This window comes from Podarcis gaigeae (genome assembly GCF_964106915.1).
Source record: "Podarcis gaigeae genome assembly, chromosome: 1".
Classification (NCBI taxonomy): domain Eukaryota; kingdom Metazoa; phylum Chordata; class Lepidosauria; order Squamata; family Lacertidae; genus Podarcis; species Podarcis gaigeae.
In genome coordinates this window covers 84,403,254-84,426,831 of record NC_139678.1, presented here as the reverse complement: position 1 = coordinate 84,426,831, position 23,578 = coordinate 84,403,254, and the positions used below count along the sequence as shown (strand labels likewise).

The following is a 23,578-nucleotide window of genomic DNA, read 5'->3' as shown; positions in this document are numbered from 1 at the left end:
TCAGTTTTGAGAAAAGGCAAGTAAAATTACGCATCTTGGGGAGAGCGTGGCCAGAGGAAGCTCTTCTTGCTCTCTCATAATACCGCGACTCTTGGACATCCAGTGAAGCCGTATGTTGGAAGATTCGGGACAGACCCCCAAAAGTACTTCTTCCCACACTCATAGATAACTATGGAATTCGTTCTCACAGGAAGCAATGATGGCTACCAACTTGGATGGCTTTAGGAGAGAGAGAAATTCATGAAGGATAAGGCTACCAGTGGCTACTAGCCACATTGTCCACTGTTGGAGGCAGCATGCCCCTGAATTCCAGTTGCTTGAATTCATGAGGATGCGGTTGTGCTCAGGTTGTGCTTTCAGGCTTCCCCTAGGCATCTGGTTGGCCACTGTGATGCTGAACCAGATTCGTCTTTGCCCTGATCTAGCAGGCCCTTGTGCTCTTACATTAATAGCTGTGTTGCATTTCCTTGCAAGGTCCTTCTTGCGTACAAAGGAGAACGCCTAGGTTAACAAAGGTGTGTTTGACAACATAGAATCTCCTAGTTAAATGTCTTTTTTCTCTCTCAGTGAGCAGCCCATGAAAGTCCCTGGACTTCTCAAGAGACACAGATCTTCTTTCTCCTTCCCAGGATGTAGATTCAGCTCTCAGTGCAATGTAATTGGCTTTTGTGTACAAATGCAGTACGGAACCCCTTCCATTATATGGTTTATAAACCCTTTTCCTCTTCCACAGTGTGATTTGCATAGGCAAACACAGTACGAGCACCAAATCTCCAAGTAGGAACTGGATTCAGAAATGTTAACTTGGCAAAAACAATAACTCCCGATGCAGCTAGCTAGTAGGAGTGTGTATGTGTGTGTGCTTGTACATATGTAAGTGTGTGTGTAGGGGAGCTGGCACTGGAATTCCAGACAGGCTGGTGGCGGCGGCTGCTACAGCTGCAGGAATGACATTTTGGCCTCTGCTGCCCTTTAATTTCAAACTCTCTGCTCCATCATACTTTTCTATTCAGCTCCTTATCCCCTCCTCACCCCATTCCTTTCCCTCCCTCACTCATGGGTACCGAGGACTCAGAATGGAATAATGAGCTCTATGAAACCACCCTAGGCAGTGCTGTGTTTCAGAACTTCTTATGCGATAATGTGATTTGATACTTGGGGGGGGGGCCTCTTCTCCCATAACTCTCATTTGGTACAGCACGGCCTGAGCTATGCGCTGTTGCTTATGCCGTGGTCAACTGAGAAATAGTGGGCCATCCTATTATTGACCATTATTTTATTTTAGATTTTTATTAATTATCTGTTACAGAATCGGTGAAAAACCTTCACAAAGCAATTATTATAATTTCTGCATACAAACATAAATAATAAAACATGGCAAGACTAACAAGAACAGGTCACGGGTGGGGGGGGAATGCAAAACACGAGCCTTCATTTTATTTTAATTCCTTGGTTCTTTGCAAAGACACAAAGACGTAACAGGCAAGAAGTGAAAGGTGTCTGCTGAAGAGTGATTGTGGCAGTGCTGGAAGTTACAGTAAAGGGCACTGAGCTATCTGGACTTTCATCCATGCCCTGTACAGTGGAAAATCAGTTGCCGTCGTAAGCTCTAGAAATGAACATACATCTGAAAAGAGAGATCCTGAAACCTGTGATATTCTCTCTCTCTCTCTCTCTCTCTCTCTCTCTCTCTCTCTCTCTGTGTTGCAACACACAAGCATATAGTATATGTTTAGCTCAGAGATGAGCCAGAACAGTGCAAGGAGGAAGAGATGATTAATGGGCAATAACAGTATGATGGATAATAAAGACAATCTCTGAGGTTGGAGGTAATCCCTGGTGTGACTGTTGTAATCCTGCCCTCAAGTGTAGGATGTGGAAGGTGGGGCAGATCCTTAGTCTCTTAGTATTGTATTGATCATACAATTTGCCTTTCTTGCCCAGCTGCGCAGTTATGAATTGGATGCTTCCCTTCCTTTATTCCTAGTGTTCGTCCTCTGCAGATGGGAATGGGCCTCCACTGTGAGACTGCTCTGGGGATCCGTTCTTCACACAGAGTCTTTGGGTGACTCCTGATGAGCTCATTTGGCTTTTGCAAGCAGCTGCCTCACAAAAATACCAGCTGTGCCATTAAAAGAGCCTAGCAGACAAGCCTCATTGAATCAACAGTCACACCCAGTGTATTACCAGTCTGCAAGCGTGAGCATGCTCCCATTACTACGCTGCTTTGCACAGAAACATCCACAATCCCCAACATACACACACAGATGTAGGTTGTTCACAACGCACTGTGGAGACCTGACAATTGCACAGCTTGTCTCCAACAGTAATAGGTAAAGCGGAAGGTGTGTTGTGTTTGCTTTTAATTAGGGAGGCATTTGCTGTGCATGAGAACTTAAGAGCCAAATTATTTCATGATAAAATGGGTGATCTTGATAGTGAGATCTAATGTTATTATCTTTCCCTGGCAGGTATGGGGTGATACATGTGTTAAACGGACTGACAACCAGATCGCAAACAAGTTAAGCTGGTGGACTTGGATTTAGCACTGCTTAATCCTAATTCAGTATTTTGAATATACTTGTTTATTGATAGAATTGTTCAGGGCCATTGCACTCCCCAACCCAAACTGGGGATCCTAGGCCCAGAAGTGCCCCCGCTATGTAAAAAATGAGGATGTGCAGACTTGCACTGGGCACAGATTGTATAAAACTGCTGACTGCAAGTATAGTGTTGAACAATATACAAATAGTTTAGAACATTCTAACAAAGCCTTTTAGAAGTTGTTGCAATGAAGTTCAGTGATTATTAAAAATAAGCTAGACTTGTCCAAGGGCCCAAAGGGGTAGCTCTGTTGACCTGCTTCTTGAGAACACCTTTGTGCCATTCATAATTTTCTCCATTGTTATGTAACTGAAGAGGTAGATTGGAGATGATGCATTCAAAAAGCGCCATCCTTGATTTTGTACATGTGTCACATATACATGGAACTTGCTTCTTGTAGGTCATGGTAGATCACAATGCACACAGCAGTAAAAGCTGCAATTTGCTAACAGAGCTAAATGGGCAAAGTACCAAAGTGAGATTTTGTGAATATGCTAACCAAAGTGAGTTGGTTTTTAAAAAGAGAGATCCCTTTGAATATACTGGATCTAGGGAAGTCCCCTGGAAAATGTCACATTCCATGTCTGTTGTGCCTTTGAACTCATGTTGTTATGGGGTAATGTTCATAGACTGGTCTGACAGATGCAACTTTCACCTCAACTAAGAATTTTTCTGCTTTCTAATTTAAGGGTAGTTGCAGCTCTCAGCCTCTGCAAAATAATTATTATGGATCACTTGTTTGAGACAGGATCTTATGGTTAACAGGTACCAGAGCATCTTGCAGTTCACCTTCCTGCCTTAAGGCAGGAATGCTCACCCACCACTTCTTGCATAATCCAGACCATAGTGTGCCACAAGCTTAGTGCCAGGGTGACTGAGGCGTCTTATGTAGACGGTGTAAAATTATCCAGATGCTTCAACTTAGTGAGCCAAAGCACATATTGCAAGGCCTTTTAGTTAAATGTGATGTGGACTAAAATTCCTTCCAAATAAAAGGATAAGATGTTCTTTAGTGTTTCAGTAGGTTGTACATTTCTGTAAGTTTCCTCAGTATTTTGGTTGCTAAAGAGAAAAATGTAATCCGGGGCTTCTCCATTCTGCTGATATCGTTTAGCGATGCATAGCAAAAGCTGAAATTGTCCCATGTGAAGCTCATACCACAGGGAAATGGAGAAATCTAGCTCCAAAGCCAGACTATTTGGCATCCCCCTGAGAAGTAGGGAGTATAAAATTGAAGGCAATGACCATTCAAATCTTCCAGTGAAATCAGCAACAGAAGCAACAACCCCATCAGACTTCTTTCTTTTTTTAAAAAAGGTTCTTAAGGGATCTTTGGAAATGCAGTTATCATTTCTGCACAAAGGTCTCTTCAGTGGTGCCAGTAGCATTTGACAAAAAGAAAAAAGATTTTCATTGTGGTGTTGGTTTGACTTGGTGTACCATAGTAAAGGAGAACAGTGATGCCATCTGTCATCCTTGGCTGAGGTGGGAATAGTAAGGGGTGGGGCTGGACTGGAGTTTCCGCTGCTCCTTGCCAATAACTCTGATCAAGCTGGTTGTGTCCTGGAAAGCTTGCACACTGCTCTTAAGGGTAAAGTTAGATCTAATCTGGCTGGCTGCTTCCGAAGTAGCAGAGAGATTGAAATCTGCAGATTTTGACAGCCTGCTGGGAAAGGAGCAATGGCATTCTCTTCTCACGGGATGGATTTAGATGCAAGGGATCAGAGCTAACTAAAAGGAAGGAATGTGCATGAGGCATCGTATACAGATGGATAAGTATACAGATGGATAAGCAGAACCGGTATGCTGCGTAACTTTCCAGCAATCAAGCGGTCTCTGCGGGGGTGTAATCCTGGGTGGGTTGCTAATCTGCTCAGTGTATCTCAAAAGGTCAGGAAGAGCTCAGTGGATGTAGTGTCATGGGTGGCGCTTAAAGGTGACATGAAAAGGATTCTAAAAATTCCACAAAGGCATTTATTCTTGGTTGGGCAGCAGTGTCTTAGGAACATAATCAAGGTTTAAGCCCCCATGGTCACAGATCACAACCCACTGATAAAAGCATCTGCTTCAAAAAACCTTGTACCAGCAAAGGGTCCCCCTGCGCTTACAATAAGTCCATGAACCCACACCATTTATCAGCCTTTCTCCTCTCCTCTCCCCTCCTGCTCCCTCACACTGGCCCAGTGAAGGATCAGTGGAAATATTTGGTTTGAATTCCAGTGCTAATATTTGTTTGAGACTCTAAACAAGCCTCTGGAAAGGTCTGTCTGCTGCTACTGTGCAAGCATGGAAAAGTAAAACTGGCCATAATCATCAAAGAAAAAGGAATTTCTTTAAATGCTTAAGATGAAAGGGCCCTGCAGTCGAACATGGCAACCATTTTACAAAGCGGCAACATGCCAATATCTGCCTGGCTGCCACATGGGGACGTGGATGAGAAAGTTACTGCACATTCTCTCTCGTGTCAGAGAGCTGGGGAAGCCAGGCAGTGATGCAATTCTCAGCTTCCTTTGGCAGTGTGGTATACAACCATCTTCCTTCCTGGTTACATGCACACTGTAGTAATTTACATCGTAACACAAGTTAATAAAGTATGAATTCAGGATGGATTTAGAGTGCAGAAGGTGGATGTCTGGCTGATGGAGGGGGTGATTGTAGCAGGGCCCTGGCCCTTGCCTGCTAAAGGGGAGGTTTAGCTAAATGACTATAGTGAGGTTCTCATTCCCAGTCATTCCAAACATGTCTTCAAAAGCAGTGTTGGCTGGTGCCTCTTGGGACTGGCAGTGAGGAGGCAGAGGGGCCAACAAAAGGTGAAGGCAGAGTCAGTGGGCAGGCAGAAACAGCTAGTTCTGATCCCCCCCCCCCTCTTTCCAGTTGAGTTCCTCAAAGGTAATGCTGAGATTAAGCAGGAGGGAGCTGGCAAGCATTGTGCCCACCCCCTGGGCTGGTTGTAAGTATGAAGGCAGGCAGGGCAGGCTGGTGGGATCTGGCCGAGAGCAGTTTCTTTATTTCACAAAATTTATGTTCCCCATGAATGTAGGAGAACCTCAAAGCAAATTACAAAAGTATAAAACAAAACATGAAAATTATTGATAAACAGGTAAAAATAGGTATTTAAGATACTCAAAAGATGATTGACATCACCAGTAGCTAATACTAAATAAAGCACATGTTGCTTCGGCATGTCTGGAAGTTGGAAGGCTGGTGGGGCAGTGCCCCGTTTGTCCTAGTAGGCCAGCCAAAAGAGTTGGGAACGTTTCCTACCAGCCAGAATGGAGTCTGGAATTGGGAGCTGCAGGCAGAAAAGACAGTTGGCTTTTTTGTTGTTGTTCAGTGAGGGGCTTGGGGGCCCTTGGTTCTTCCTGTCTGGAGACTACACCATTTCCATTAAGAGGACTGTGGTGGCTGGTTTATAAACTGAGTTCAGATTGTGCCCCATAGAAAATGTAAAGTAAGAGATGTGTGAGCCCTGCTGTGCCTCTAAGAAGCAGCAGCAAAGGCCGGACTGAAGGTCCACAGCAAACCAGCTTCTCATGCCCTTCATCTGTGGCGTTGGTTCCATCCAGTTCTGGCAGGGATTTGATAAACATTAGCTTGATGTTTGTGGTGAATTTCAGAACTGGTGAAAGCTGCTAGACTGGCTTTGGAAACACTTAGTTTTTAGCAAAAAACAACAAGTAAAGTCCTTGATGGCTTTTCAATTTGTCTGCCTCAATGCAATAAAGGTCAAGCTGGGAACTGAAAGCCTGTAGCCCAAAGAGGCTAGTGTAATCTAGGTTGGAAAAGCAAATACGTATACGTTGTTTATTTGTCCTCTCTGAAGGCTTCTGAAACGGTGTGAGTTTTAAGGGTAAGGAGGGGGGGGAGGTATTAGTTGTGGCCACGATTGCGTAGACTTTTGAAGCTACATTTGAACAGGAAGGTATTAAGAGTATATAATTGGAAGGATCAGTAGATGAATTGTTTCTTAATATGTCTTAACTGCCTTATGGTATTCACAATTCAGGCAGGGACTTGCAGAGTGGTTATTATAAAATTAGCATAGGGTAACTTCATAGGGTGGAAGGCAGGAAAGTAGCAAGGCAAGTGTTCCTTCCCTGCAACCAAATGGTGATATGGAGCAGTGGGGATGTAGTTACACTTAATACCTCCCATGGCTGTTTATAACATTTTAAAAAAAGAATTAGGAAAAAACCCACCTTGGAGATCTAATCATGGATCTCTTAGAATATGCATCTAGGAATGTAAACTGTGAATGTAACAAGTGTTTCAAAGAGGTATATGAAAAGAGAACCTGAGATAAAATGGAATAGACCACATGCTAATATAATGAAATTAATACAAGAATAAATTAAAAAAATGTTAGGTTAATGTTACACGATGGTACTATTTTATTCATGTAACATTAACCTAACTTTTTTTATTATTATGGAGCTGCAACCCCATGGTCGTCCGCGACTGGACCTAACGGTCAGGGGTACCTTTGCCTTTTTATGTATAGTAATTCATTCTTTTTTAAAAAAATTGTCTACAATGCAAAGCTTATAAACAACTTATAAATATATTTTAAGAAAGAGGTGCACGTGCTGGGGATGGGCTGCAGTTACCTGTTGGGTGTCAGCCTGGATTTGCCCCTTGTTACATGCATGAAACAGTCCTCAGGTGGCTGGCAGGCAGTGACTGAACACTTCTGGTCCCATTACAGACAGGGCTCTCTTTGAATGAGAGTCCCAAAGTTTTTCTTTTCGAAAATCTTTGCCTCTATTTGCAAATATTCTGGGGAACGTTGAAGCCAAAGGATTCCACTCTTCATCACAATACATATCCCACGGAAGCAAATAACTAAGCAACATAGAATCCTTTGGCTCACTGGCAAATTTTGGTCTTTGATCCTGATCCCATCTTCTTAGCGCTGGAGAAATGTGGAGAATCTGACATGCTGGCAGAACCGGTTTCAAAAGTTTCTTATGAAACACTCCCCCCCCCCCCCCAGTGTCTGCTGCCCTTTATCTTCCAAGTCTATGGCCACTTTCATGCTAACGAAAATTATGGCTTCACTGCTGACTGGAATTCAGGGGAAGAGTTCCATGTCCACATGTAAAATAAGGTGCGGCAGGTGCAGTTCTCAGAAGAGAGGCCTCCAGGTACATTCCATGTTGTTTCAGTCATTATTAGCTGTTCTTCCTGTGAGTCAATACTGAACCCTGGACAACTGAGCTCTGTACACACCCTGCCCCCCATCCACAATATTGTGGTTAGTCCCTTTCTTTCATACTGTTTTCCTGAAACCTACCTTTCCATTTCCTGCTTAAGTTAAAATGCACAGTTAGCCATTGCAGTGCTTTACAATAGGTACTTGATATTATTTGGATTTTACATTACTGTTATCCTTGCGATGATCCTAAACCTTACATTTATCCTGTTGTATTGGCTAGCTTATTAGGAATCTTTGGGCACAGAAGTTGTAGCTTCAGTATATGAAATAAGGGTAGATTAGAAATCCCATCTGACTCCATAAATTCAGATTCATGCCTGATTGACAAAATGAAAGTCATGCACAGTGATGTGGGTTTTTTAAAAAAGTAGACAGTTTTCTGGATAATTTTCAGATGCGCTAAATTGATTGATTTAGAATGCGTATTTGACTTCTTTTTAAAGTTTGGTTTACTAAATGTGTGCTATGTTTATTTACATGCCTACAAACATCTCAGCAGATTTTACCAGTAGCTAAAAGTATTTGAACTGTAATGTTTTGATTAGGAAAAATATAACTGAAGGACACTTAGCAGTGGAATCTTGTGTGTGTTTGCTCAGAAATAGGTCCCCTAGTAGTCAAGGGGGCACACTGCCAGGCTAAGTGTGCATAGGATTGCTGCCAGAAATGAGGTTCAGATGAATTAACACTAATGCAAGGATGTACTTGGAAATTATTTTTATTAGAATATTTATTTATTTTTTTACTAAAGACATATGTTTAAGATACAGCAACTCAATAGTGTATATACTTACATTGTTTAAGCTTTAAGGAAAAAAGTTTAAGCACTGAGAGCTGCTAACATACTAATCTTAGCACATTCAAAGAGCTATGCATCTTTATTTGCTGGGTTGCCCTTCTGGGATCCTACAGAGGCTCTTGTGGGGTGGCAGGGTGGGGGAAGGGTTTCCCCCCCCCAATTCACTCCCTTCCCTGCACAACCCCCAGTGTCATCTCCCAAACTGGTCTGGAGGGTCCTGGCTTGGGGAAGGGGGAATTAGCAAAATTCTCTCCCCACCCTTCAGCAGAAACATCTTGTGAGCTGAACTCTGCTGGCAGGAAGTCTGGAAACAAAACACACACACATTTTTCCTAGGGGTCGTCACTTGGAAAAGAAAGTTAATTACCCCTTTGAATGTGCCTCATTTGACTGGTACTATATCCATTAACTATATTAATAATGTTATGAAACAATGCAGTTTTAGAAATGGAAAATGTTTCACTGAAAAAAATAGAGGAGTGGGACATTTGCCACAATGGAAACTTTTCTTCCCAACATCCGTGGATAGGTGTAGTATTACAGTGGAGTCTTGCACATTCTTGCAGAAGTCCTAGATCCGACTTAATTTAAGTTTCACGTTCTGATAATGTAGGTGACATCAGTAGCAATGAAAACTAGATAACACAGTTTTACAATCCTATGCAACTTCCTGGATTAAGTATTTATCTAGATACTGAAGAAAAAGAGATTCCTGGTTGTTTCTGAAAATCCCTCTTTACTCCAAATGAGGATTGTTGGAAGTGTAAGAAAGGGAAGTTTCACACCCTGTGTACCCAATCTGAGGTGTGACCTGGCTTGCTATCTGCTATAATGCTGGCTGTTATAATGAGGTAGACCTTTGAACTGAGAGGCATAAAAAGTGCTGTTAGATTTGTTATTGATATATTGGACTTTGATACCACAGTGAGTAAAGGAGCATATCCTGCTTCTTCTAAATAGATGACAATGCTGCAGCCTTCACTGTGGCCACAACTGAAATGAGAACATGTACTCACTGTGAGATTGTCTGCACACTCTGCTCCTAGCAATACTGTATCGGACGTCATGATCTTTGGGCTCAACAGGTTGGTTGTATGATCAGTGACTACAAAAAATAATATAGTGAATCAACAGGAAGAATTGCTTCCTGCATAATTCTTAGCCACTTGAAAACAAAATAGTGGGTTGGACTTCTTGATTCACTAATCGGAAGTTTTGAGTGTGGCTTGGTGGGGGTGACTGCTAATCTCACATAGTGTCCTATCCACCAGGTGGCGCTGTGGCTTTTGTCTGGCTCTGAACCTCCTAAGCAAAAGGCAACAGAATTAGATGAAAACGAGACTGGTAAATTTAAGGTCATGGGCACGTTCTTGCTTAAAATGCATGTGGATAAAGGATAGATGATTTAGACTAGTGCATCTCCAGTTCGTGAGAACTTGTAAGTTAGATTTGAATGGTGTTCAAATCTATCGTGAGGAGTGAACTATGTACTTAGACTTTCAACAAGTTTTGATAAATTCCCTCACCAAGGATTCCTGAGCATGATTGGCTGTCATGGGATAAAAGGATAAGGTCCTCTTATGGATCAGTAATTGGCTAAGGAAACGGAAGCAGAGAGTAATAATAATAATAATAATAATAATTTTTTATTTATACCCCGCCCTCCCCAGCCAAGGCCGGGCTCAGAGCGGCTTACAAGCAATAATAAAAACAAGATGAATGATTACAAACTTAAAAACAAAAATAAAACACAACAATTAAAATAATGGAACATTAAAATATTAAAATGTAGCCTCATCGCAGGAGGAGAAGGAAAAGAAGGGGAAAAAAGAGAGGGGGGAGGGAGGGAATCAAACTGGCTCCAAGCCAAAGGCCAGGCGGAACAACTCTGTCTTACAGGCCCTGCGGAAAGAAATCAGATCCTGCAGGGCCCTGGTCTCATGAGGCAGAGCGTTCCACCAGGCCGGAGCCAGAGTTGAAAAGGCCCTGGCTCTGGTTGAAGCCAATCTAACTTCCTTAGGGCCTGGGACCACTAGGGTGTTGCTATTTATGGACCTTGAGGCTCTCCGTGGGGCATACCAGGAGAGGCGGTCCCGGAGGTACGAGGGTCCTAGGCCGTGAAGGGCTTTAAAGGTCAAAAGCAGCACCTTAAATCTGACCCTGTACTCCACCGGGAGCCAGTGCAGCTTGAAAAGCACTGGGTGAATATGCTCCCATGGCAGAGACCCCATGAGGAGCCTCGCTGCAGCATTCTGTACCCGCTGGAGTTTCTGGGACAGCTTCAAGGGCAGCCCCGCGTAGAGCGAATTACAGTAGTCAAGCCTGGAGATGACCGTCGCATGGATCACTGTGGCCAAGTCAGGGCGGGAAAGGTAAGGGACCAACTGCTTGATGTGGCGAAGGTGGAAAAATGTCGCCTTGGCTGTTGCTGTAACCTCCGCCTCCATGGAAAGGGAGGCATCAAGGATTACACCCAAACTCTTAACGGAAAGCAATGGCACTAATTGGGCCCCCGCAAGAGAAGGGAGTAGGAGAGTAGGAAAAAAAGAAGTTCTCACAATGGTTTTAAACACTTCAACTTATGCGCCTACTAGCAACACCTAATAGTAATCTTACTAAATTTGAAACCTTGGGGTGAAAACTGAGGGTGTTTTAGGGAAAGGGCTTGTATCTGCAATATACAGGAAATTGTTAGATCTGTCTACTAGATCCCTTATAGGACTAAGACACTATGGGACACGGATATGGGGATGGTTATATCAGAAACTAAGTGGAAGAAATTATGGACCTATGAACTATATTGGCTTATATGCAGGAATGTTTGTTGAACATCTAAAGATGTTGTCGCATGTTGCTTCATCTTTCATATATAACTTCACAAATTACATCATGTTGTTGGTGTGGCTGTGGAGGCACAAGGGTTGTTGTTTTTCTGTTTACAGTGGGAGTGTCCTCTTGTACAGAACATTTGGTCTGAGGTGTATCTTGGAATTTCTTCTGTTTGTAGGACTCCTGTTCAAATAACTTGACAACTTTCACTTTTCAACATATGGGATAATCAGACACAACAAGAACAAAACCGTGGTTGTTGGCAGCAGCCAGGATATCTATTTGCACAAAAGTAGAAGACATTGCAAGGATTACATATTTCCCTGTGGCATAAAAATGTATGGAACATTGAGATAGTGGGAGAAATAGTCCATAATTGGAATGTTTCCAAGGGATCGAAAATGTCGGAACATTTCCATCCTGGGTGAGGAGAGTTCATTTCTTACACTGCTACAAATAGCTACAAATAGCCTTCAGGACATTGTATCTATACCAACATCTAAAATATGGCATACTGTATGTAAGAATATGTGAATGTTTTATATATTATTGTCTCTCTCTATTGTGATTTTGTATCAACTGAGAAAATGTGTTTATAGTCCCTGTCATCCCTGGTTAGGTTGTACTGTATGGTGTGTGTGTATATATATATACATATCAATAACATTGATAAAAGAATGGGATTGATATTGGCTCCTGTGCTTTGCAACTTGCTCATAAGTGGCTTGGAGTTTGGAGTGAGCAGTGTGGTGGCCAAATTTGCTGAGGAAACCAAATTGTTCAGTGTGATATAACAAGGGATTGTGAGATCCAAAAGGGTATATCCAAACTAGCTGAATGGGCATTAAAATTGCAACTGCAATTCAGTCTAAGTAAGTGTAAAGTGATTTGAATTGGGGCAAAAAATCCTGACTTCGCATATGGGCTATGAGCTGGTGGTTCCTGACCAGAAAAGAGATTTTGGAGTCGTGGAGCACAGCTCAGCAAAAATGCTCTCAGTATGTGGCAGGAGTGAAAAAGGTAGATTCACTGCTGAGGACTGTGAGGAAAGGGTTTCAAGATAAAACTGCTACTATCATACAATTTTAGCTAGGAGTATAAATCAGTTGGATGTATTATATGTTCTAAGATTGTTCTTTGAACAATCAGATACACTTTAACTTTAAAGATGAGAATTTTGCTCTGCTTAGGTGTAGTTAAGTAAGACTAACCTGAGATTTCTTTAGACGTATTTCAAATGAGGAATGAGGTATGATTTTACTTTTCCAGTCAGCAGTGTCCAATCTATTCAGTAAATGTTATTGAGTTACTCTGCAAAGTATCTAGAGAATTCCTGGAAACAAGACCTTTGGTCAAAGCAATGTTTACAAACTTCTTTCCTTACCTGGACTTTCTTTTTAAAAAAATCTGTAAGCTTTATCTCAGCAAAATTGAAAATAAAGATGCAAATGTTTTTGCTAGATAAAGTCAAGGTCTTGCAAGTTCAGCTTTCTGTTTCTATCAGCTCTCTTCATCAAATGCCTCTGAAAATTAATAAGGGGGAAGTTTGTCTGCAGCATCTGGCTTTGGGAGAGTTACTGCCTGTGACCATGGAGGTTTCATTTAGCTGCCTTAGCTAATGGCTTCTGGTTTATTCTTTCTGAATTTCTCCAGTCCTTCAAAAAAGTCACCTGAGGTAAAAGTTCGTACCTCAGGGTTCCATAAGTTACTTCTTCAGACAATACATACAGTCAGTCTTGAACCTACTGTCAATCATCTTCAGGGGTGTTCCAAGTTCTGGCATTACAAGAGTGTGAGAAACATTTGTCTTTGTGTTGCGTTCCCACTCATATTTTATGGAACCCTTATTATCCCACCCTTTCCCACTCCCCCTTGAGTTTGTTAGTTTTGAAAACCATACATTCCTTATAGGAAGGTTTTTGATGCCTTTGATTTTAGCCCACAATCCAGTGCACACTTCATTGGAAGTAAATAAATACCCTAGCAGAAATTGGGACTAACTGAGCAATCCTATTGTTGAGTAATGCTGGCTATGGGGCTTTAGCATATGGCAGAAGCCCCACTATGCTAGTGGAACTCAATATATACTGGCAGACTATTTTACTGGCCTATCTGAAGTATTCTGCCCATGAACATGCTCTCAGAATGGCCAAAATTGGGTGAAGCCATGGGCAGGACAGAGGAGCAGCGAAGGAGCACAATTATGCCATATTATGCAGTCCTCCAGGCCACACCCACACTCCCATTAATGGTGTAACTTTACACTGGCTCCAGACCTGGCTCAAGAAATTCCCTTCTCATTGAGTTCAGTGGGAGGAGGGGAAATGGCTTTCCCCACATCGACTCCTCCCACCACAAAACACCATGTTCTACGCTTATTCGTGGTATCTCAGCTCTCAGTCTCAGCACACCACCACAGATGTATAAATTCCACACAGGGAGACCATGATTCTGGTGATAGACCATGCAAGGTGGGGCTATATTTGCCTGGTTGTGTACACTTAGAGCTCATAAAGGGGAACCTTAGGGAGCGGAATTATGGGGAAAGCGCACATTGTGCAAACAGCCATGTGCTCCAGTCCCCATATGTGTCCTGGAGAAAGGCTAACACTCCTCTTGAGGCTCGCACTTTTGGATTGCCCTGCTCCGAAAAGTAATAGACACTATAGGCATTGGTCCTTCAGAACGTGGGCTTTCCTATAAAGTTGTGCACATTTTCTGTTTAGTCAGTCATATGAGCTCCTCCAGCTAGTTTGCAAACTGCTGGCAGGTTAAGTGGTTCTTAAATAAACAGCACTTTAGCAGGGAGACTCAGGCCAAGCAGGTTCCCAGACACTTGGCCAGAAACACTTCCTTTTCTTTGTTTTTCCCTGGTCTGCCTTTCACGGCAGCATCCATCCCTTTTGCATCCAGTCTCAGGGCTTCTGCCTACCCTTCTGGGATAGAATCTCTGCAGCTGTTAACCACAGGGCCCAGCCTTACCCTATGATATGAGCAAAGGCTCATGTATTCCAAGTCATAAAAGGAGAGGCCTTGGATTTTTTTGTTGAGGAAAGCTTATTGCTTCTAGTGCAGAATCAAATGAGCATGTTGGTCTTATGTCACCACATTCCAGTGGGTTCCTCTACACAAGGAACCCTTAATTGAAGGTAGAAGGTGTGTTGCCTGTCAGTGATGAGCTTGGGAGATGATAGGTAATATGTTGGTGCATACAATGGGTGCCCAGTGTCAGAGGCAAATAGGTCCATCGTGAAATCATGGGAACTCAAGGGTGTGTTAAGAGTTCAGGAATTGTTGAAACTGTTCATGGCATTGTTGTCGTGGTGTCTAATAGCAGTGTGGACATCCAGCTCTCATGGTTTTTGCAATTAACCCACTTTTTTGTAGTTGGACCCCCAGTATGTTTTTTAAAACTGCTTTTAATTTTGGTTTTATTTTTTAAAAATCCAAAAGAGAAGCCTTTTCAAAAGAATTAGAAACTGAGATTTAAAAGATCACCCCATTCTTGTGCGTGTGTGACATTTAGTGGCAAACATAACAAGCATACTATGTGTGCCATATATTTGAGTAAATAAGTTTGAGTAGTACACAATACAGAAGTATGCAGTTACCTTTTAGAGGCAATTTTTATTGTTGTCAGTCTTCAGAAAGTCCCTATGAGGTTCCTGATTTCAGAGTCACTCAGTGTCAAATTTGGTGAAATCCCTTGGGATGAATGGCTTTATAACGCCATAATAACCCATGCTCCTAGGACACTTTGAGGGATGGGGAAATCCATGATTTTAGCGGCTATTTTAGCGGCTTGCCAGCACACGAAAGTGTTTCCGGACACTTCTAAGCCAGAGCAGCTGTGTCCTCTTTACTCCCTCTCTTGTTTGTGTGGGAGGAAGTGTGTGTGTCTCAGCTGAAGTCCTCAGTGGGAAATGAGGAGCCATATTTTGTTCTGGGCGTGGTGCTCACATGTAGGAGTGTTTGAGGGGGGGAGGAGGAGAAAGACGTCAGCAGCCTCCACACCTTCAGGGGTTCAGAGGCCGTTCCCGGCTTCACTTGGCAGATTTGCCACCTGCAGCAGCAGTGCAGACAGCCTGGCAGACAAACGAGTGAGGGATGTTGATCTGGGAGGAGAAGAGCACCCTGGAATGGCTTCCGTCGCAGATTGTTAAGCTGTTTGGTGAGGAGTTGGGTTTTTCTTGATGAAAAAGTGATCCCCGCCCCCTCGTTCAGGTACTAGGACTTTGTGAAATGGGTCTAGGAGCAGGGAACGTTTCCTCCTGGCAGCCAGAAGGAATCTGGATAGAGATGGAAGTTACAGTAGCTGACAGAACATGGGCTTGTTGCCACTCGCTTGTCTACCTGCTTGGAGCTAGTGGAGAAAGCCAGGTAGAGTTATGCTACACCCTTGAAGGACACTCAAAGTGCATTCCTGCCCCCCTCCAATGAATTCTGGGCAATGTAGTTTGTTCAGAGTTGCTGGGAATGATAACTCTGTGAAGGGTAAATGAGAGTGCCCAGAATTCTTTGAGGGAATGAATATGTTTCACATAAGCTTTAAAGGTATAATGTGTAGGAAGAGGCTGTGGCAGAGATCAGGTCAGAGTCAGAAGTGGAGGCTGGAAAGGAGGGAGGCCCAGAGGCAGAGTGGAGGCAGGCTGCTGAAGATGTCAGGAGGTCTCCCCTTCCTGCTGTGATCAGCTCTCCTCCCTCCTGGTCTTCCAGAACATGCAGAGGAATCAAGAGGGCAGATCAAAGAGAGACAAGACAAAGGACCCTCAGGATAGGAGGAGCCTTAGAGAGCGGTGGAGAAGCAGAGACCCTTCAGTCCTTGCAGCTGCCTCATTGGGGCAAGACGTGCTGGGAACAGTTGCTGTGACCACTAGGCCTGAGATGTTTTGTTTCTTTGAATAAAGAGTTAACCTCACAGGCGCTTTGTGAGTTATTGCTGACCTGCTCTCGGCTTCTGCCTTGAGAACACCTCACTTGTGGAGTGTTCTGGGCACTTAGTCTTCAGGAACTTGTTCATCATCCTTTCATATGTATGGTGAAAACCTAGTAGAAATCCTTAATTTCACGATTGCTTCCATAAATGTACATAAAATTTATAGAGCATAAGATGCGTGAACTATATGTCTCCTTGGAACATACTCCTAGTTAGTACAAAACCTCTGCTGAGTTGCAAACGAATATGTTTTTGCACTAGTTAATAGATATGCTTTATTTAGGAAATAGCTGAATTAGAAAGCTGGAAAATGTTTAAATCAATTATGTACAGCAGCCCTTTCATCTTGGTGGTTTTCACTTTGATTAAAATTGCTGTTCCCAGCAACTCCCTCTAATTTATGTGTCAGGTATAATTTGTGCAAGATGAACCTTAACATTTCAGGATTCCCTGACAAAACTTTCTCTCCGTGCAGACTTCCCTCGGTTCCTGCTTACCCCATCTCCTGGCAGAGATGATGTGGTTCCAACCTCTGCTGCCTCAGGCATGAGCTCTTCAGAGCACCCTCTGAACCACCCGCCTGCAGCCCTGACCAATGCTAGCCACATTATGGAGGACTGGAGTGATGTGGCCCAAACACCTTCTGATGCTACCTCACTGAGGGCTGGACTGCTGCACAATGCCAACAACAATGCCTCCTCGGGGCCCTGGCGAGGCCTGAAGAGCCCTTCCCTTTCTTCTGCTGTCTCCCATTCCAAACTAAGCTACCTGGAGCGTGTGGTCTTGGAGATTGTGGAGTCGGAACGCATGTACGTGCGGGATTTGCGAAGTATCATAGAGGTAAGCACGCCCATAATGCTTGCCTGCCTGTGAGGATGGAGTTCTTCAGTTCACTGCCGCAGTGTGTTCTATCATATAAGGGCCTCCCATCTTCTGATCTGGGCATTAAAGATGCCTTCTATCTAGCTGTAGGAAAACCTGGCTTGGACAGAAGGTTAGGAGCAGGTGGCTGCAGGCCTTCCATCAGCCTTCAGGCCAAGAAAACCCCTCAGTATTTTAATGTGCCAGAGTCCTTGTGCTTTGCCCTCAGCGGCAAACCTCACACACTGATTCCCAAACAGGGATGTACTGATCATTTTCAGAGGCATAAAACACTTCCTGCTTGCCATGTTGCAGTGTGCGAATGCAGTGCATTGTGTGCACTGCTATGGACCTTGTTTATTTGCATGCTATGGCTGAAGGGCCAGGTAGTTCTGGTGCTAATTATTTCCTGGTTTAGAGTATAGAAAGGGGCTTTTAGCCCTGTTGGGACACTGTTTAGGCTGAGTGTAGGAAACAGAGAGTGTATGGTGGGAGCTGTGGGCTTGAAAGACCTACACTGGCTCCCAGAACGTTCCCGAGCACAATTCAGTGTTGGTGCTGACCTTTAAAGCCCTAAATGGCCTTGGTCCAGTATACCTGAAGGAGCGTCTCCACCCACATCATTCTGCCCGGACACTGAGGTCCAGTGCCGAGGGCCTTCTGGCGGTTCCCTCGCTGCGAGAAGCCAAGTTACAGGGAACCAGGCAGAGGGCCTTCTCGGTAGTGGCACCCACCCTGTGGAACACCCTCCCACCAGATGTCAAAGAGAAAAACAACTACCAGACTTTTAGAAGACATCTGAAGGTAGCCCTGTTTAGGGAAGCTTTTAATGTTTAATAGATTGTTGTATTTTAATATTTTGTTAGAAGCTGCCCAGAGTGGCTGGGGAAGCCCAGCCAGATGGGCGGGGTATTATTATTATTATTATTTAATAATGATAATAATAATAATGGATTATATTGGGGGTGGGGGGCAGGTCTGAGGCCCTCCTGATGTTGGTGGCCTCCAGTTAGCCCCAACCAACAGAGTCAGCTGTCAAGAATGATGGGAGTTGCAGTCCAACAAGCTCTGGAGGGCCTCAGGTTCCCCACCCCTGGATAATGTGAAAATTCCTTAGAGCATTCATTAGGTTGCCATCTCCATCACCACCACATTTTAAGGTGGCTGGAGTTTGGGGCAGTCTGTCATATTTGCTTGCTTATTTTGCTACATGGCAATACTTATGACACAATGTGACTTGGCAGAATTACTTGGCGAAGATCATAGACACACAAGAGCTGCTTCTACGGCCAGAACAAGTTAGTGCACTGTTTGGGAACATCGAGGATATCTATGAACTGAACAGGTGAGAGTGATGTTTGATCCCCATGGCTTCACTGGCAACTGCCCCTGCCCCACCCCTTATTTGCCAGAGAGGACTGAAAATCTCTAAGCACAGCAGAAGGTACCCTCTCCCTAAATGGTCACAGTCCTATCATGACAGTGGGACAGGTTGGTTGGTGGATGGCAGGAGACTCACTTGCTTTGCCTTCCTCCCTGTCTGCATAAGCTCCGCTGACACGTCTTAGGCTGCAGTCATAGAATTGTAGAAGAGTTGGAAGGGACCTTGAGGGTCATATAGTCCAATCTCAACATTCCTCCATCGAATTTGAAACTATACTGGATCCCTTATCCCATTATCCCACTTACCTGGGATAATCAGTAGAACGTCTAAGTAGAAGCCATTTAAGATTGCATTGTTATTAATGAGAAGCCAGCCCTGTGTTTTGCACATTACTGAAGTCCGCCTTGGGACAGGCATTTTCCTGTCACCTCTTTGCCATAAACTTGAAACACTCTACGCATCTTATGGAAGCTGATAGATGCAGATTAATGCCTACTGATTGTGTTATCAAGCTGAAGCTGACTGGAGGGTTGGATTGTGTGGGTGGCAAGCTTCTGATAAGTTCTGTTCCTCCCTTGGACCAGCTCCCCTATTGCTGGAAAGCGGGAGCCAACATTCTTTCACATTTAGCCAGAAGGTTTGTCTCATTCTGAAAGTCTGCAAAATAACAACATGGATGTTTGACCCTTGGGGTTTATTTGAACAGTCCTGGGCAGACATGGCTGCGGAAAGGAAAGTGGAGAGACGGTGTTGGTCTCATAGCAGGGAAGCAACATCCTTCCCTGTATGATGAAGCACTGAGGAGAGGAGAGGTCAGAGGGGCAGACTGAGTTCAAATTGCTCCCGGCTTACTGGGCGTTCTTGGTTTTGTCGCTTGCCTGTTCTGTGAACTAGCTTCCCCTCCCAAAATTAAAAAGTTCCTTGGGGCAGACATGAGCTCATAGTTTGTCACTGCAAGACACTTTGGGCAGTGGGGAAATGCTGTTTGTAACAAATAGGCTACACGAATAGTTGCTGGAGCAGCTAGTTGGCCATTTTAACCAATGAGTGCCCCTCTTTCTGTATTATGGCTGACTTGTGTTTTTGGCTCCCTGGCAACAGTGGAAGGGCTTCCCCTGTGCAGGTGGGTGCTGTGAGTACTGTTCCCAAATCTTTGCATGCCTTGAGGTTTGCTTCTGTGTTTGGGACTTGGAGGGGAGGGAAATGCTGTTTGCATTTTGCCTCCCGCATGTACCCATCCTGTCCCTTGAGTGCCTATGCTACTGAGATGCTGTGCTTAGAATATGTGACACAAGAAGCTTCACCATGTGTGTGTGTCTGTCTGACTCACTGATTCTTCCTTTTCTCAATTTCTGCTCAGTGAGCTTCTGCAGGATCTGGACAGCTGCCACAACGATCCTGTTGCCGTGGCAAGATGTTTTGTGGACAGGGTAAGGAGATGAGCAGATACTGTGTTATGGTAATCTCTGACTGTATAATGGAGTGTCACAGAATTCTGCTGCACAAGCCCTTTCAACACCCTTATTGGGTGATTCCATTAGGTATGAGGGCTTAAACAAACAGTACGTAGGGTGAGGTTGGCATTCCTTTTATACAGCTGTACTGGGCATGTTTTGAGAGGCAAGCTGAGATTATTGCTAAGTGAATATCCAGCCATCTTTTACTGATTGCGCTCTCTCTCTCCCTCTCCCTCTCCCTCTCCCTCTCCCTCTCCCTCTCCCTCTCCCTCTCCCTCTCCCTGCAACAGAGCCAGGATTTTGATATCTACACTCAATACTGTAACAACTACCCTAAGTGAGTATCCTTTGCAGTGAAGGGAGAACTGGTTTCATGGGGCCTTGGGTGACCCTTTCCCCTCTAATAACTTAATCTTTTTACACAGAAGAAACCTTTGGTCAGCCTCTGTCTCTGCGGGACACAGAATAGTTTGTAGGTGCTTTTTTTTTAAGTCAGCGTTCAGTGACAAGATAACCCAAATCTTGCAGTAAAACCAGCTGAATTCTTCAGACTGTACATCTTATATTGGGAATAGCCACTGTGGTACCCTCCACATGTTGTGGGATTACAAGTCCCTTCAGCCTCACCCAGCCTAGCCTATGGTCCGGGCTGATGGGAGCTGTAGTCCAGCAACATTTGAAGGGCAACATGTTGTTGTTTGTATTAATAAAATTTGTATACTCCCTTCATCCTAAGATCTCAGGGCATTTCACAGCATAAAAATACAGAATAAAACCACAAAGCACCTAATGTTGGCTGCCCTTGATTTATATAGTCTAGCAGAAACAGAACATGTTTATGAAAGCTAAGCAGATTTGTATGATTTATATAAATCTGTTTATCTTTCATGAAAGTTTCTGCAAATCATAGCAAGAGGCAAAGAACAAGGCAAGGTAATGAAGCCCCACAGCTGTTCTCAAAAGTCCTGCTCCAGGGGTCTTCTTCTTCTTTCCCTCTAACAGGCTGACTTTCCAGGTTTCCCCCACACTCATCAAAGGAAATTCCCTGTAGGAGGTACAGGATGTGCTATATTGCCAAAGTCTGATTGCTTCTCTCTGTTAGCTAGTCTGGCTGTCACTGGCTTCCGGATCATGTTTTTAAACCCTTGCATTGCAGTCCCTTGTTGGGGTGTTTGAGCATGCCTGTCCGTCAACTCATCTTCAAGGGAAGGTGGGAGGTTCTCTGCTTTGATCTTCAGTGCTATTCATTAAACCGTGATGGGTTTGACCCTCTAGCTCTGTGGCAGCTCTGACCGAATGCATGAGGAACAAACAGCTGGCCAAGTTCTTTCGCGAGCGGCAAGAGCAAATCCGTCACTCATTGCCCCTTGGCTCCTACCTTCTCAAGCCTGTCCAGCGCATTCTCAAATATCACCTGCTCCTTCAGGTAATATAGCAGTAGCCTAGTTGTGTTGTCTAACTTTGCAGCTTTGTGACCTGTGTGTTTCACCCTCTACCCATTTTGTCTAAAATTCAACCATAAAATGTGCAGATCTGTGTTCAAGCAAATGTCACCTCTCTCTTAGAAAATGTATTGGCCACCAGTCACGTGGGAACAGTTGAGAAGTAATATAGAGTTTGAGTATTTGCAATTATACAAATAGTCTCTGTAGGTCACACATGAGGAATTAGATATACAAGGAAATGGTTTCTCAGACATCTCTGTATGTATTTCAAAACCAGCCCTATTTCTGTGAAGGGATCAGATTTGTATGTTACCAGTGTTTATCCATTTATGCAGAGATAGGATACTTTCCCCAATTGCTCTACATTATGTTTTTCATAATTCAAATAAATAACAAAAAAAGTAATGTAAGAAGAGCCCTGGTGGATGAGGCCAAAGGCCCATCTGTCCCAGCACCCTGTAATTGGTGATTAGCCTGTTGGAAGCCTGCAGGCAATTCATCATACCACTAAAGCTTACATCTTCCTACGCTGATTTTCATAAAACGTTCTTGATACTGTCATATTTTAAGTTTAACAACAATAGACATTTGAGTAACATAATGGGTGTGCTTTTTTAATATAACCACTGAAATGATTCCACCCCTGATCTTTTCTCCAATTAATATGACCATAATGGCCAAATTCCACACAATATTTTGTGTAAATTAAACTTCTTGCAGTAAGTTACGATTTCTTGCTCGTATTTATCCAATGGACTGATCCTTCAATATGGTTCAAAGGAAAAAGACAAGGTCTAATTGAATTTGCTAGCATAGACTCTACCAAGCAATCCCACCATAGATGATAATAGTCACCTTTTTGTACTTCCATAGGTGAGTGACTTTTGTTGTTGCCGCTGCTGCAATCAACATGCCACCATGTTGAAAAAGTTTTTTTGCATTGTTATTTTTAAAGAAATCATGGGACTTTGGTTTCAAAGATTCTCCCCAAAAACCTATGGAAATTTCACTGATCCAGCAGACGTTTCCATGAAAGGGTGAAGTGAGCCACTTCTACCTACAGCTCCCGTGCCATCTTCCTAACCTGCTCCAGAGGGTTTCCCAACCCTCTGGAGCAGATTTTTGAGGAATCACGGTGTTACATAGGGAAGAAGAATCAACGGACATTGTCTCATACATCCCAACTGTTCAAAGAAGCTTCCCCTGGGATCAGGAAGCCTTTTTCATGAATGGAAAGGGCTCCAATGGAGACGACCAGTATTTATGTCATGATTTATGCTTCTTAAGGCTTTGGGGAAGGGCCATAGTTCAGTGATAAGAGTATCAACTTCAAAAGCAAAAGGTCTCAGGTCCAATCCCTGGCATTTCCAGGTAGGGTGGGAATGTCCTACCTAACTCGAAAGACCTGCTGTCAATCACTATGGACAGTTCTGAACTAGGTTGACCAATGATCTGACTCACTCAGCATAATGGGGTTTTTAAAATGGCTTTAAGTTATTACTTGGCTTGACCCTTGTATACTCTCCTGGGCCCCAGAGCTTAGTAAACTGGGCAAGTGGTCAAGAGACAACAAACTGGTGAAATTAATTTGTGTTAGAGAGCCTTACAACTCTTGGCTGTGTGGTTTTGTCCTAGGAGATAGCAAAGCACTTCGACATAGAAGAGGATGGCTATGAAGTGGTGGAAGAGGCGATTGACACCATGACCTGTGTGGCTTGGTATATCAATGACATGAAACGGAAGCACGAGCATGCTGTGCGCCTGCAGGTAATTTGAAAGGGGAAAGTTGTCCCAGGTGTGGCATTATCCTTGGAGAGCTGTGGCAATTCACAAGTAAGTGTTGTATATTCACACTGGCTGATGCATCAGGCAATGCTACCTTTCATAACCCATAAAGGGAAATTCCCTTAAGTACGTATATGCAAAATGAAACTGACTCGCAAAACACGATGGCAACCATGTGTGTTATTACTATCTTTAGTGGTTTGCTCTCTTTCCTGCTGCTTCCTAGCACTGCAACATTCCTTACCATGAAGTGTTGCTAGCTA

At 43.7% G+C, this 23,578-nt stretch overlaps 1 protein-coding gene across 1 annotated transcript in view; it reads left to right on the top strand.

Moving 5' to 3' along the window:
- PLEKHG3 (pleckstrin homology and RhoGEF domain containing G3) overlaps nucleotides 1-23,578 on the top strand; it is a 46,077-nt gene that overhangs the window by 3,863 nt on the left and 18,636 nt on the right. The window contains exons 2-7 of the mRNA XM_083755960.1: nucleotides 16,859-17,223; nucleotides 18,489-18,589; nucleotides 19,989-20,058; nucleotides 20,376-20,422; nucleotides 21,361-21,511; nucleotides 23,166-23,297. Coding sequence (XP_083612086.1) covers nucleotides 16,859-17,223; nucleotides 18,489-18,589; nucleotides 19,989-20,058; nucleotides 20,376-20,422; nucleotides 21,361-21,511; nucleotides 23,166-23,297 — 866 coding nt within the window. The remainder of the gene's footprint in view (nucleotides 1-16,858; nucleotides 17,224-18,488; nucleotides 18,590-19,988; nucleotides 20,059-20,375; nucleotides 20,423-21,360; nucleotides 21,512-23,165; nucleotides 23,298-23,578) is intronic.